Here is a 16,082-nt window from a genome sequence, read left to right as displayed (position 1 = left end):
ATGTAACAGCATACAATTATAAATTGTTAATTCAGAAAGAGAACAATGATGTCCAATAATCCTGCTCTCAGCTGAGAAGAAATTAACAACAAAAGAGAAATCTCATTTTTACTTTGTATTTCCTAGGGGTATAACCAGAATGTGACATGCCAAATCACTTTTGGAATGTTAACATATGAAGCCTTGTACAAAACAATGCATAGACAAAAAAATTTCTCCATGCTAAACCGAGAAAGGTAAAATCCATAATGCATAGAGACTCTACACACAGAATTAAAATGACAACCTTCTCTAGACAAGAAACTCTGATAAAATCAGTTCAAAAACTACTCCACAGCACTAACCTAAGAATTGGTTGTATAATTAAATAATGTAAAAATCACAACATCTTCAAAAATATCACTGATTTGAGTATATCCAATGCTCTGTTTGACAGGAAATCAAATAAAAAAAAAAAAACTTTACATTTAAGGTACAGAAGATGCATGCTTCAAGTAACAGAGTTAAGGAGAATATATCAAACAGTACATCCTTATACAATACACTAATACAGGTAATTATCTATACAATGAACATTTTAAAAATCTTTCAATAATCACTTTTGTAACTAGATATACATGTAAGTCAAATAGAAATTAGTTAATATACAAATTTTAAGATGGCACTGTTAAATCTTTTAATGATTTCTTTTCAACAATATAATGTGTAAGATACACAGGTTACTAATGTATAAACTGTAATAACCAGCAAGACACAGTATTCAAATTGAATAACGAAAATGACTGGAAGACATTTTATAGTATCAATTACATGCATGTAAAGGGAAACTACAGATTCAAATAACAACATACAGCCTATTCATATATAGGAAATAAAAATCAATGTTTATTCAAAGAAATAAAATGCCCTTAGTTATCAAGAGTGAATGAGAGATACTTGCATATAACAAAAGAAAGTGAAAGTGAGGTTAGCATCCTACATTTTTCAGTTATTGTTCAACTAACACATGAACTAAGATGTCAAAGGCAGGAAATGAAAATATTTAACTCAATATTTAAAATATTGCATCAATAATATCTAATACACAAAAATGCACAAAATGGCAGTTTATATACTAAATAATAAGAAAACGTTTTCCTGTACAACATGTGTGCATGAAAAGGATGATGTTAAAATCATTGTAATATTAGGACAAAACCTGAAGTTTAAATGAACTTACTTATTCATGTGAATAAACTTAATGCAATTTTGTGTATAAAAAATACATCAACTATCACATTTGTATCTGACATGTCTTATTCCCCACTGCATGATGAGTGAACCTTCAAGGTAGGAAAATCCACAGTCACGCTGTCTACAAACTTTCTATTTTCCTGAGCCTTGGGAAGGTTTAGCAATTGCATATCTAGTCAAACCGTCCCTACAGAAGTAATGTTGAAATGTCATTGATCCACTTTTTCCACAAAGCTTCCAGGAAATAACCCTGTCTTTCCACTTCTCTGCAGTGTTCCTTTGAACCAGCCATCCTCGCGTTTCTTTGTCACGTAAACAATGTCTCCCAACATTAGGTCCAGCTCTACTACGTGTTGGGCAGGATACGGCTCTTTACATCGGTATCTGCAAGCAACAGAATAATCATATATCAAGGTAACATGCAATATGTTCTGACAAGATTACAAGGTATTGTATGCCGTTTTGAAAATTAAGGCCATTGTGTAGAGATAAACAGACGAGCTATACTGATCAAGGTCTCTAACTACAAAAATTAAGACTATTGTGTACAGATAAAATACACGAGCTAGAATAATCAAGGTCAGCTGTGATTAAAATCATGCCGTATATGAAAAGTTGACAAAAACTCTATTTTGAGACTGGTAAGCTTATTTTTCATGACTGATGGCCTTTTGCTCATTATGTTTGGACAGAGGCATTTTTCTCGACTGGGGGCATTTGATGGAGACACTTTTCTTGGCTGAGGGCCTTTTGTTTTGTTTTAACCAAGGCACTTTTGTGGACTGAGGGCCTTTTGATTTTTGTAATTTGACCTACACATTTACTTTTCTTGGCTGAGGACCTTTTAATTGCTGTTTTGAGCAAGGTACCCAGTTTTCTAGACTTATGACCTTTTGTGTGCTATGTTTTGACTGAGGGACTTTTCTTGTCTTGTCTAAGGGTATTTTATTTGTTATCTTTTGACCTACACAACTACATGAGTACTCATCTTGACTGAGGGCCTTTTGTTTGTTATATTTTGACTGAGACACTAACTTTTCTCCACTGAGGGCCTTTAGTTTTTATGTTTTGACTGAGGTTCTTACTTTTCTCGACTGAGGGCCTTTTGTTTGTTTTGTTTTGACTGAGGAACTTATTTTTCTCAACTGAGGCCTTTCGTTTCTTATACATGTATTTTAACTGAGGAACTTACTTTTCTCAGCTGAGGGACTTTTGTTTGTTATACAGTATTTTGAATGAGACACTAACTTTTCTCCACTGAGGGCCTTATGTTTTTTATGTTTTGACTGAAACACTTACTTTTCTCCATGGAGGCTTTTTGTTTGAAATATTTTGACTGAGGAACTTACTTTTCTCGACTGAGGGACTTTTGTTTGTGATGTTTTGACCCGAGAGGAGGGTGTACAGAGGAATCAAAAGATCCAGTCTTAACATGTTGGCCTTCTACAGACGTGGCCACCTCAGATGGATACGATCCAGACCTACAAAAAAATTATCTGTCAAATTGAGGTTCTGTTTGATGTTCTGTCTGTCATAGATTTATTTACGTATATGATAGTAATTTTAAAAATAGATAATATACACATGTACTTTCAAAACCTATGGAACTTTAGAAAATTTACAATTCCAACAGAAAACATATTTATAAAGCTAGCATCTCCAAACATTGTTAAAAAAGTTTTATGTTTGGTATCTAGGAAATATATGCTTAAGTTGCAGGTTTCTTAAATGAATTGAAAAATTAATTATGCATGTATATAAAATAATAATCTTACCTAAATTAGAAGAATTCAGAGTTACTGTATATACACATATGTAGCAAGTTATACCTTGTACATTTATGTGCTATTACACCTTGTATGTGCTATTTTCCTTTTATGAGCAAATGTATCCTATGTGTGCATTAGTGTCTTTCGTATGCTATTTTACCTTGTATGAGCTACTTTTCCCGAGGGTAAGGCTCCCTCACTGTCTGGGGTGGACCTGGCCTTCCTACCCTTCCCAGAAGTCAGTCTCTTTACAAGGCTTAACTTTTCTTTCTCTTTTTTCTCTCTCTAAAATATTTACAGGTACAAATCATCTTATTATCTAATTCATTGAGTCTGAAAATAATATCCTTGCTGCTACAGCAGAATTTGCCTTTTTGAATAATGACAATGTACATTATCGTGTACCTTGTTTGATGATGAAGACTCCCCCGAGGCTCCCACAGGATCTGTTATCTGTACACTGGGGACCAAAGATCCTGGTCCATTGACTCCAACCACTGGTCCTGTTTTACTGATCACCGAGTTAGGTGGTATGACCACTGCGTTAGCTGCTAATCCCTGCACATCAGATGAAGTGGTTCTTAAAGGACTCATTTTGGATGCTTTGATATAGACAGGTTTGGGAACACTTCTAGCCTGTGATGATAAATGGTCTGCAGTATGAGATGTGGACGACATTTGTGAGTTTAACATTCTGTCAGGGTTAGCCTCTGTGGACAGTGAGGCTGAGGAGGGGGGAGGGAGGTGAGGTTTGTGAGAAGACTTGACAGGGGGCACCTGTGACCCGGATGATGAACTTGATGACGATGTAGGTAAAGGTTTGGAGATGGCAGACTGTTCTTGTCTGGATGATGATGACGGCGGACCATCCAGTCTGGAGTTGTGAGTCCCCTGTTTATGTGAAGCACTGTTGTCTTGCCTGGCAGAACTTGCCTGTTCTGGTCTGGATGACATTTCTTGCCTTGACGAAGACTTTGAGTTGGATGATGATGTTTTGGCACGTAAATTCTGGACATTATTGGGTAAACCACCAGCAGAAGGAGACCTAAAAAATAAAACCCCATGTTTATTAAACTGGTAATTTCTAGTGATAGATTTTTGGGGGCAATTTTATCATTCAAAGACAATATCGAAGTCTTAATAACTTTTTTAATTTTTCCAGTCCAATCAGAAGGGATGAATTCAGTTGGTATAAAAAAAAAACAAACAAGAGGCCCATGGGCCACATCGCTCACCTGAGAAGCTTTGGCCATTCTGTTCTTTACCAGATTTCCCCCTTGTAATACATATTGTGACCCCACCCTTCCCACTTATCATAATTTAAACAATTTGAAATCTACACTACCCCAGTATGCTTCCAAATAAGTTTCAGTTTTGATTTTCAGATTTTTTCTATATATTTCTATGTAAAACATTGATTCCCCATTGTGGCCCCGGCCAGTTCCCAGGGGTCATGATTTGAACAATTTAAAATCTACACTACCCCAGGATGCTTCCAAATAAGTTTCAGCTTCTCTGGCTCAGTGGTTCTTGAGAAGAAGACTTTCAAAGATTTTTCCTATATATCTCTATGTAAAACACTGATTCCCCATTGTGGCCCTTTCAAAGATTTTTCCCATATATTTCTATGTAAAATTTGATTCCCTATTGTGGCCCCGCCCTACCCCCGGGGGTCATGGTTTGAACAATTTAGAATCTACACTACCCTATAATGCCTCCACATAAGTTTCAGCTTTTCTGACCCAGTGGTTCTTGAGAAGAAGATTTTCAAAGATTTTTCCTATATATCTCTATGTAAAACACTGATTCCCCATTGTGGCCCCGTCCTACCCCCCGGGGTCATGATTTGAACAATTTAGAATCTACACTACCCTAGAATGCTTCCACATAAGTTTCAGCTTTTCTGACCCAGTGGTTCTTGAGAAGAAGATTTTCAAAGATTTTTCCTATATATTTCTATGTAAAACACTGATTCCCCATTGTGGCCCCGTCCTACCCCCGGGGGTCATGATTTGAACAATTTAGAATCTACACTACCCCAGGATGCTTCCATATAAGTTTCAGCTTTTCTGGCCCAGTGGTTCTTGAGAAGAAGATTTTCAAAGATTTTTCCTATATATTTCTATGTAAAACATTGATTCCCCATTGTGGCCCCGCCCTACCCCCGGGGGTCATGATTTGTACAATTTAGAATCTACACTACCCCAGGATGCTTCCACATAAGTTTCAGCTTTTCTGGCCCAGTGGTTCTTGAGAAGAAGATTTTCAAAGATTTTTCCTATATATTTCTATGTAAAACATTGATTCCCCATTGTGGCCCCGCCCTACCCCCGGGGGTCATGATTTGTACAATTTAGAATCTATACTACCCCACGATGCTTCCACATAAGTTTCAGCTTTTCTGACCCAGTGGTTCTTAAGAAGAAGATTTTCAAAGATTTTTCCTATATATTTCTATGTAAAACACTGATTCCCCATTGTGGCCCCGCCCTACCACCGGGAGTCATGATTTGAACAATTTAGAATCTACACTACCCCAGGACGCTTTCACATAAGTTTCAGCTTTTCTGGCCCAGTGGTTCTTGAGAAGAAGATTTTTTAATGACCCAACCCTATTTTTCCCTTTTCTTGATTATCTCCCCTTGCGAGGGGATATGTCCCTTCATTTTAACAATTTAAATTCCCCTTTACCCAAGGATGCTTTGTACCAAGTTTGGTCAAAATTGGCCCAGTGGTTCTTGAGAAGAAGTCGAAAATGTGAAAAGTTTACAGACGGACAGACGGACGGACAGAGACGGACGACGGACTAAATGTGATCAGAAAAGCTCACTTGAGCCTTCGGCTCAGGTGAGCTAAAAAGTATTAAAAATGAGTTTAAACTTCTTGAACAATATTCATAAATTACACTTTCAGCAAACAACTGAAGGTCTAAAACTACAGGTAACAAACCTGGCTTGCTGTACATAATTTCCAGGGAAGACCCCAGCTTTGCCAGTCTTGAGACATCGACCTTTGAACCATCCATCTAGACAGGCCTCTATCACACTGTAGTAATCTCCCTTTCTTAATTCAACCTCATCCTCTTTCTGGGGTTTGTAGTGATACAAGGCAACAAAGCTAAGAATGGAAGGTCAACATTCAATGCAAATAAATTATGTACCGGTATCTACTGTCAAGTTGATATACATCTTCACATTCTTATCTGAACATTTTTCCTATTCCCATACTTACATTTTGGTTTTAGAAGACCCCACTCTGGTGCCTTCTTGCAGTAATGAAGCTCCCCTACTAGATGTCTACAATGAATATCATGAATATCAAAATACATGTACTACATTTAAACTTGAAAAATATTCTACGTACTGATATGCAATACACATGTAATGCTAAAATGCTTGCATTCTATAATGGTAAATGTGATCATTCAATGATCATCACGTAATTTGAAATATAGTTTGTTTGTCCAAATGCACTACTTGGGTCAGAAGCATTAATTTAGGGCGATCCTTTTAAAACCTGTACCTTCTCCCTGCTGCCTCCCCCTGCCTGGTCTGTGACATTGAGGGGCCTCTCTGGCCCTGTCCTTGGAAGAGGGGGTGGGGATCTCACTTGGCCTGATACAGATGTTGGTGGGATCACTAGATTTCCTTTGCTGCTCAGCTCTAGAGATCTATAAAAGAAAAGAGTTCTCCAAATACAACTGCAGATCTGTAGCTCTCTGGTTGAGAAAATCTGGGCAGACAATCCAGAGATCTTAAGATCAAGCATTGTAAAGTCCTTAGATTTATGACTTCACTATTTTGTCACTTCAGATATTATTTCTTATATGCATCCCCCTCTAAAAGCTTGGTATCTGTTAATTATTCACATATTCTACTCCTATTCCTATTATCTGTTAAAAAATTTGGCTTCTCCAAAGGCTGAATTAACCAAGTGAATAGTATATGAATATTTTAATACATGTAGTATACACAGATAGGAGAAAAGAAACTATTCTCCTAGTAGAATGTACATGCTAAATGTGGTAAAATATCGCAAGCTAATACATGTATATGCATATAGACTTATGACTCAAAATGGTCAGATATAAAATAAAGCATCTAGCATGCAAATCATGCATTATACTTTACACACACCACATAAAAGAGAAACATTTCATTATACCTTTTGTTACCAAAAGCCTTTGAGTGGATGACTTGTTTGTTTGGTTTTTTTTTTAATAAATATATTAATTTTGGAATTTACTGCTAAATTGCTGTAAACGTGTATCAGAAAAACTCTCCACAGTGTATACCTACCCACTTAGATACTATATAACTGAAAACTAATCTGAAGCATTTCTACAAGTATCACAATAAGTTAAAAGCAGCTTACTTATCTCCTACCTTGAACAATTCTGACTTTGACAGACAGTGTATAACTAAAGCTGGCATATCAGAGTGAGACACGTTTTCAGTACTGACATAATATTTACCTCCTGTATGAGCAGTACTTGACCAAATGTTTACCTGCGGTTATGTTGGTATTGAGTGGGCGTGTCCTGCGTGGCAGTAAATGAATGTCGCTTCTGTTGTGGGAGTTGCCCCGCCAAAGAGGCGGGGTTAAGAAACTGGGTGTTAGGGGGTGACAGAAGATCACCTCCACCCAAACTGTAAGAGAGGGGACACAACACAAGGTGATTATAGAGAAGGAAAGCATGTACAATATAGCAAGAGAAGAGATTACATTATAAACAGTGAGTACATATAGGATAATTCTGCAGTGTAAATATCTTTTTTTTATTCACTAAGTGACTCAAGCTTTAATATTTTGGCATTCAAACTTTTTTGATACACGTATGAATATAGATTTGCACATTTCTGATTTTTTTTTAATTGAATGAATTACAAAATTGGACCAATGCAGAAATTATACCCATTACACAATATTTACAATCCAAAATACAATATAAACAAATTACAAGAACATTGAGCTAAACATTAATCCATGCAAAAAAGTCCTAACATGTAAATATAGACAGAGACTTTAATTTAGAATTATTTAGGTAACTTTCTTGAAATTACTTGTATAAATTTACAAGTTTACCTTAAAGCTGAAACATGACTCATAGAGGAAGAAGGCCTGTCCTAACTTTTTCTTTCCAAACATAACTTTACCATTGAAAATGTTTACTGAAGGCCAGTCGCCCTCCTTTTTCTTGCAGCATAGTCAAACAAGGGTTGTGTTGTGCAACATCATAATAAAATTTGGTATTTAAATACTAATAGTTAAAACTAAACCCCCTCTCCTTTCCACGGTAAGGGATTTTCAAGATTGAACAATTATTTCCTTTTTCTACGCTGATTCATAAATTCTTTTCTCTGGCTTACCTCTCCCCTTCCCACTTTCAAACACAATGTATTTATACCCTAATACTGATATCTGAGATAGGAAAACTATTGGTGTATGGCTATTTACGAGTCGTGTTCAGCTTAAATTAATGGCTGAATAACATCAAAATTATGTTGGGGAATACAAAACTATTTATTAGTTAGATTAGCCAATTAAGCATAGTAAAATATTTCATTCATTCATAATTTTTTTAATACAAAATTTTATTAGTATATGTTCTACACTACAAAACTCTCAGAGTTTGCATAAGTAATGACGAAGAGACCAGAGGTTTGTGTACAATTTAACACACTGACAAGCTTTTGATATGGATAATTCTGAAATATCTGTCTGGATCTCTGTGTTTACAAATGCAAACATATATTTATTTGTTTTATGAAAAATAATATCACAAGGTGTTGATTACAAACTGGGGATATAAATATATATATAATTATATATTTTTTATAGATATTTTAATAGCTATATATTTTTTATAGATATTTTAATAGCTATCCACAAACTCACAATATGTATTAAAATACAAATTTAATTTTCAAATAACATACCAATATAAAATATTTATAAAGCACACCAAGTAATGTGATCATCAAGTTTTCATTTTTTTTAGTTTGTACCAGTACATACCTGTTTGTGGAATTCTTGGAGTTGATCAAAGCTTTTGCACTATCATTCAACTGTTGATCAATTAATTTTAAATCAGTACAATCCATTATAAAAACTTTTAAAGTGATGTGTAGAATGTCATAACAAATTTGACATTTATAAAAATCAGTAAAAATTGACACTTAAACACATGTTAAAAGAAACAAAAGTCCTTCAGTCACAGTGCTCACCTGAGTCATATAAACAGTATAATGTATCTACGTTATAGAGAAATCAATAAGCCTCTCAAACTTTGATCTGAACAAATTAGAAAACACTTCATGGGATTGCTTCAATATTAACATGCCATGGTGAGTCTAACATTACAAAATATGAATTTATTTTTTACTTTATATTTCTCTGTTAAACATTTAACATGCCATGAAAAAAAAACTTTCAAAAGATTCCTTCAGATCAGGGATTAAAAAAAAAAACTAAATGCTTATTACATATGTAAGACTCTAAAGTGCGATGGTAATGCCAAAGTCTGATGGGCTCGCCAAACCCCGATGGTCTGCGCCAAACCCCGATGGCTCGTTGTCTTTACGGATGCCAAAGTCCGATGGTTACACCAAAGACCGATGGCTCGTTTCCTATGAGACACGTTGCGCTAAAGTGCGATGGTCTGACACGCCAAAGTCCGATGGTGCGGATGAACAATCAACGTTTATGACGTCACAATAATCCGACATCAATCCTTGATGCCGTTGCCCTGCGTTCAAAAGCCATCATTTCTGAATTCGTCCTCGAATACAATTTTATTGATTTTGCTTATTGCTTGCACCTTCCAGAGATATAAGGGTTAGTCCTTGCACACCACTCGATTGATTAAGTTTAGTCCTTGCATTGCACAACCCGAGAGATTTAGGGTTAGTCCTCGCACACTAGTCGAGTGATTAGTCTTGCACCCACCCAAGAAATCTAGATTATTGCTAATACATGTACACACTTTTCGAGTTTCAGTCTCGCACCTATCTGAGAGATAATGGTTAGTTTTCGCATTTATATTTATTTATACTTATTTTTAAAACTTTGGCACGGCGCGGCATTGAGGTTTAGCCCAGTGGTACTATGACGTCATAAACATTATTTGATTTCCACACCATCGGATTTGGCGTGTCAGACCATCGGGGTTTGGCGCAGACAATCGACCTTTGGCGCGTCAGACCATCGGGGTTTGGCGCAGACCATCAGACTTTGGAGTCCCATCGCACTTTGGAGTCCTACACATATATTTAGTCTGATTATTGTTACTGTTTATATAATAAATAATGCATCCCAACCTCTCCCAAAAGCCATGATGTAAAGCAATTTGAATTTATTGTAAAGGCATCTCTCTGCTGCCTATATTCATTTTTCTGACTGCAATGGTCTAGTCAGGAAGATTTTTAAATGACCCACTCTAACTGCAAATTATTCCCCCTGGAAGGGGACATTACTCTTCAGGGCTCGACATTAACTTTTTTTCCTACATTTCCATTCGGACAAGTGACCAAGATATTTACTTGTCCGAGCTTCAACTTCACTTGTCCGAAAATTTTTCAATGAATGTCTTGTTATGTCAACTCAGGGACCTGGGTGCGTATCATTACCGCTACATTTTCAAAATTTTTATGACCGCTACATAGTCATTACCGCTACAAAAAAACTTGCATTACCGCTACATAAACAAGAGTCCCATGGGCCACATCGCTTACCTGAGAAGCTTTGACCATTCCGGTCTTTACCAGATTTCCCACTTGTTATACATATTGTGACAACATCCTACACCACTGATCATAATTTAGACAATTTGAAATCTACACTACCATAGGATGCTTTGATTCCCCATTGTAAAACTTTGATTCCCCATTGTGGCCCTGACCAACCACCGGGGATCATGATTTTAACAATTTAGAATCTACACTACCCCAGGATGCTTCCGCTTAAGTTTTAGCTTTTCTGGCCCAGTGGTTCTTAAGTAGAAGATTTTCAAAGATTTTTCCCATATATTTCTATGTTAGACTTTGATTCCCCATTGTGGCCCCGCCCTACCCCAGGGGTCATAAGTTTAACAATTTAAAATTTACACTATCCTAGGATTTCAGCTTCCCCAGTGGTTCATAAGATTTTCAGATTTTTCCCATATATTTCTGGCCCAGTGGTTCTTTTTAACAATTTAGACAAGAAAATTTTTCTGGCCCAGTATATATATATTTCTATGTAAAACTTTGATTCCCCAATGTGGCCCCGCCCAACCCCCAGGGGTCATGATTTGAACAATTTAGAATCTACACTACCCCAGGATGCTTTCACATAAGTTTCAGCTTTTCTGAGCCAGTGGTTCTTAAGAAGAAGATTTTTTAATGACCCACCCTATTTTTGTCTTTTCTTGATTATCTTCCCTTATGAAGGGACTTGGCCCTTCATTTTCACAATTTAAATTCCCCTTCACCCAAGGATGCTTTGTACCAAGTTTGGTCAAAATTGGCTCAGTGGTTCTTGAGAAGAAGTCGAAAATGTGATAGTTTACAGACGGACAGACAGCTAGACAGACAGATGGACAGCTAGACAGCTAGACGGACGGACGACGGACAAAATGTGATCAGATAAGCTCACTTGAGCCTTCGGCTCAGGTGAGCTAAAAAGTATACATTACCGCTACATTGCCTCTTTCGTAAGCCAGCCACTTATTCGTGGACAGTACAACCTATACATGCATAAGAACCGTTTCTTCTGCTCACCACAGGTAGATGAACGTAGGACTTTGAACAGGATGTTGTTTTTTTTAATTAAAATCAATTTTATTTCATAAAACACAAAAAATTAAGATCAAGCACTTTTCATAGATAACTAAGATTTGTCAAATGTTTTTTACATACTCGGTAAAGCCTTGAAAGCCATTTGCTTTACATATTGTTGCCTTGTCATTTCCCCACTGTCGTATATAGCTTTCAGTTCCCTTTTTGCGCTGTGTCCTTTTTCTCTTTTCATCCTGGGAGAATCCTGTTTCTTGCAGCACGCATTTTCAAGTAACTTTTTGTCTGGACAGACTGATTCTTTTGTCAAAAAATCAAAAATACAAGGATGTGAACTGTAAAACATTGTGCCGAACTCTTTGTGAAAACTTTCACACTCAACATCCGCATCTGCCCAAATTGTATGTGGAAATGACGATGACCGTTCAATGTGCTTCGGAAAACACATCAAACGCAAAGCACTCTTCAACTTCTCGAGGATCAAAAAAACCCAAACCGAAGAAATCTTTCAACCACTGTCCAAATTCTGTTGATTAGAACTCATATACCGAACCAAACCTGGCTAAATCAATATGTAGCGGTAATGAGTTGTTTTTGGCTAATTCAATATGTAGCGGTAATGAGTTGTTTTTTGCCAGAAAAATGTAGTGGTAATGATCGGTCGAAAATCTGAAGAAATGTAGCCGTAATGAGTTGAAATTTTTGGCAATGTAGCGGTAATGTTGACCTCCCCAGGGACCTATATACTAATTATATAGGTCCCTGGTCAACTTGAAAACAATTAAAAAATTAAATGTGCTTGATTTATTAGTGTTGTTATTGATAAATAAGACAAATATATAAAACAAAATTTTATGTAGACTTCCTGTCCTGACAACAGCATAAATGTTGGCAAGTGAATCTGTAATATCAATCAAATATATTCCAAACTCGCAAATGTCGTAAGATCCACACCATCCAATAGTATGGCTGCAATTAGTGAACATCGATCCCGATCAAGTGTGAACTTACATAGCGATTGATATCGGGATCGAAATTCGGGTTTATGTACTGCTTCCGTTTTTATTCGATAAACTTTACAATAGTTTTTTTTTTTTATTATTATTTGAAGACTTCTTTACATAGAAAAATCACTTGTCCAATCAGACAAGTGCTCAGCAATATTCATTTGCCCGTAATTTTTTCTCATTGGTACCAGACAAGCGGAAAGCGTTAATGTCGAGCCCTGCTCTTCATTTGATAAAAATGTTTCCTTGATTAAGACTACTCTTTGAAACTTTGTGGTTCAGCGTTCTAGACAAACATTCAAAATGAGAGGGGTCACAGAGAACATAAAGACATATACTGATATTGATGGACTAGAAACAACTTTGATCAGAAAAGCTCCCTTCACCCTTTGGCTCAGGTGAGTTAAATATAGATAAAATAGAAACCTCAACAAAAGATATTGGAAATATCCCGATTTTGTCTCCCTTTTTCCCTTCAATCCAATTGCTGTCCACTCTTTTTATCACAGTCAGTATTTCATCCTGCAAGAAAGGTGCAAATATTTAATTTTTAAAAATTACTTTCTTATAATGCATTTAAGAAATGACCTTCTCATATTTGGGGTGAAAGGGAAATTTAATAAAAATAAAAATAAATGTGCCTTATCCAAGGGTACTTTATACAGGTATATCCAAGTTTGCTTGAAAATACTGAAATGCTTTATTAATAGTTCTTTACAAACACGCAACACACACTGCAAAACATACACCTGATAATTTCCTCCTTCAGCATTTAACTCAGGTAAGAAACCTAGACACTTGCTGTTTAAATTCATATTTAACTGAAAAATATTTCTTTCTGCTCATGTCTCACTTTACACCATGATACATGCAAAAGAGCTTATTCTTACTTTCAGATCTATAAGGTTTATCATGGATTTTTATCAGTCTCTGTAAATTTAATACCATTCTAGAGAAGCAAATGACATTCATGTAGGGTTTTAAATGTAAGGCACAGGTACCAGCTGTCACTTTACATGGTATGCTTAGTTAAGTTTCCCTTACCTTCTTAAAACACAGACAGTCTTTCTTGTCATCTTCCTCCTCCACGTCAAAGTCATACAGACCCCTGCACTGAGGTATAGTCACAGGTAAGGGTACAATCACCTGAAACATTTATATACAGATGAGGTATAGTCATAGGTAAGGGTACAATCACCTGAAACATTTATATACAGATGTCATAGTCACAGGTAAAGGTACAATCACCTGAAACATTTATATACAGATGAGGTATAGTCACAGAATACAATCACCTGAAACATTTATATATATGTCTTTGTGAAATCTATATAATTATTCAATCTTTGAACATGTTGAATGCGCATATTGATGATGATGATTTGAGCTTATCGTCACACTGCTGGTTACACCCCTTTTGTTTGATTAATTTTGTAAACTTAAGAAAAGTTGCAATATGCTGAATATAGCAAAATATGATGCAAAAAAAGGCAATTTGATAAAAAATAAATGTGGCAGGCGAAAGAAATTGCATACCTAACAACATATGAGGCTTAAATTTCAAAAATCCCTTCGCACAAGAGGCACAAATTTTGTATTTACCTTTTAACATAAGAGTTATAAATTGAATATTTACCTTGACATAAGATGCAGGGAAGAATCCTTGCTGGTTGTTTGATTCCCCTTGATACCAATTCTCGTCCACCTGTCTCTTGAGTAATATGACATCCCCTTTCTTAAAAGACAGATCACTGAAATACAACAACAGACAAATGCATTAGCTTTAGTATACTGAATATTAAGAAAGATACTTCTACAATTACTGGTAAAACATTCATATTTGTCACTGTAGTACATGCTCTACCAGAAGTCAAACCCTCCACTCAACAAGTCATTTATAAAGAATAGTTCAGATTACTTCAGAGATACCTTTGTTCTGAAGCTTCATAATTGTACAGTGCTCTGGCTGATGGCTGACTTGAATTTCCAATCTGCTGAAAGTAAAAAGAAATCAAAAATAATTTCTTTTCTCATTATGGAAAAGTTATCAGATTATGTAATTTTCTTAATATATTCAAAGAAAAGAATATGTAAATTTCATACAGAACATGCAATGAAATCCAAGTCCGAAGCACAACGACAGATTTTTAAATGTAGGGTGTACGAAACCACTTGTTATCTTGCTTTGAAGATGAGGGGCTAAATGTTTGGACTGAGTGAAAATCTGAATGCAAAGAAAACAAAGTACGAAACAAAGAGAAGAACGACAATGTAAAGGAGTGAGAATGAGAGCAACAAGGTGAGGATGGTGTTTAACCTCCCTCTCCCTAACTTTGTTGCTCTTCTCTCTGATTTTTCCTGCTCATTTATTTTGTTGCTCCTTCTCCCCCTGCTCTAGCTGTCATTGTTGCTCTTGTCAAAATCACCCTAGCTAGTGATTCTCCCTTGCCACATATTCTTGTGTGTCAATTCCATTACATTCTTTAGCCACCAATAAGGACAGTACTCAAGGAAATGTGTGGTTGATTCAGTCTAATGCATATACTCAAGTGTCAACACATTTCTGTCAGAAGGCTTTGGAGTATTTTCTCTTATTTAAAGATTTTGATGAAACCAACATTTTCTATGATACACAGTTCAAAAATTCCTAATTGCAATCAGATTTCAATGGTAAATTGTTTTCACCTGTTTTGATGTGTGATCCCAAAAGGAGGAATGTTCATGATTTCTTCTTGGAGACCTGCATCGCTCAGAATTTTTAGTTTTTAGTCCTTCTAACAGTCTAATGAGCAAAATATTTGAGGGTAGCTCTTCCACTGGTACTTCAACTATAGTTCTACATTCTGGACAGCGAAGTTCGCGTTTTGTGCTATAGATTTCATCCAAACAACGTCTACAAAATGTGTGTTGGCATTGTAAAACTTTGCTTGTGTGATCTAAACGTTCAAGACACACAGAACATTCAAGCAATTCATTCAATGATTGTTCATCCATCCTACAGATAAGAACATCGCGACTTAGACCTTACATCTTCCCTTTTCAAGAAAATGATTATGTTCAAAAGAGAGGAAAAACTTCGTTGTTTTATAAAATTGGTGTCTCATTCTTCATCATTCACAGGATTAGTTAGAAGCACTGTATTACTCATTGCCAATAAATTCCAAAGATCTTCAACGTCCATTTTAATTCATACCGGAAGTCATGGTGCGAATTTCATATACATCCGCAATGTAGTTCTCCACTAAAATTTTAAAACTAATCAAATTCAACCAACGCGTTAAATTTTAATGACACTGATA

General features: G+C 36.0%; 1 protein-coding gene across 3 annotated transcripts; it reads right to left on the bottom strand.

Moving 5' to 3' along the window:
• Positions 1–822: 822 nt before the first annotated feature.
• On the bottom strand, positions 823–15,994 carry LOC134238227 (E3 ubiquitin-protein ligase SH3RF3-like). Of its 3 annotated transcripts, none has more exons than XM_062720347.1 (14): positions 15,469–15,994; positions 14,713–14,777; positions 14,420–14,534; positions 13,828–13,929; positions 13,210–13,305; positions 9,021–9,070; positions 7,511–7,651; positions 6,525–6,672; positions 6,234–6,298; positions 5,952–6,119; positions 3,408–4,047; positions 3,163–3,287; positions 2,583–2,714; positions 823–1,617 (listed from the first exon to the last, which is right to left on the bottom strand). In XM_062720347.1, exons 1-14 carry the CDS (start codon positions 15,775–15,777, stop codon positions 1,443–1,445), a joined length of 2,331 nt encoding a protein of 776 aa, XP_062576331.1. In that variant the 5' UTR covers positions 15,778–15,994; the 3' UTR covers positions 823–1,442. The 3 variants fall into 3 exon arrangements, with proteins under 3 accessions (XP_062576331.1, XP_062576332.1, XP_062576333.1); XM_062720348.1 differs by having other exon boundaries at positions 14,713–14,774; positions 15,469–15,993; XM_062720349.1 differs by lacking the exon at positions 7,511–7,651.
• Positions 15,995–16,082: the final 88 nt, after the last annotated feature.

The sequence above is a fragment of the Saccostrea cucullata genome, unplaced genomic scaffold, assembly GCF_032062105.1.
Source record: "Saccostrea cucullata isolate Sc308-1 unplaced genomic scaffold, CSIRO_AGI_Scuc_v1 ctg570, whole genome shotgun sequence".
NCBI classification, from domain to species: domain Eukaryota; kingdom Metazoa; phylum Mollusca; class Bivalvia; order Ostreida; family Ostreidae; genus Saccostrea; species Saccostrea cuccullata.
Note: the sequence above shows the minus strand (reverse complement) of the source record. Positions and strands in the feature narration are given on the sequence as shown.

What these genes read in the sequence shown, in the direction of transcription:
- LOC134238227 (XM_062720347.1), bottom strand. Translation starts at nt 15,777, where the DNA reads ATGGATGAACAATCATTGAATGAATTGCTTGAATGTTCTGTGTGTCTT. An exon ending in TTCCAATATCTTTTGTTGAG is followed by an intron (nt 9,071 to 13,209) that starts GTTTCTATTTTA and finishes ATTGATCAACAG; the next exon opens with TTGAATGATAGTGCAAAAGC. An exon ending in GGAAAAGTAGCTCATACAAG is followed by an intron (nt 2,715 to 3,162) that starts GTAAAATAGCAT and finishes ATTTTTTTGTAG; the next exon opens with GTCTGGATCGTATCCATCTG.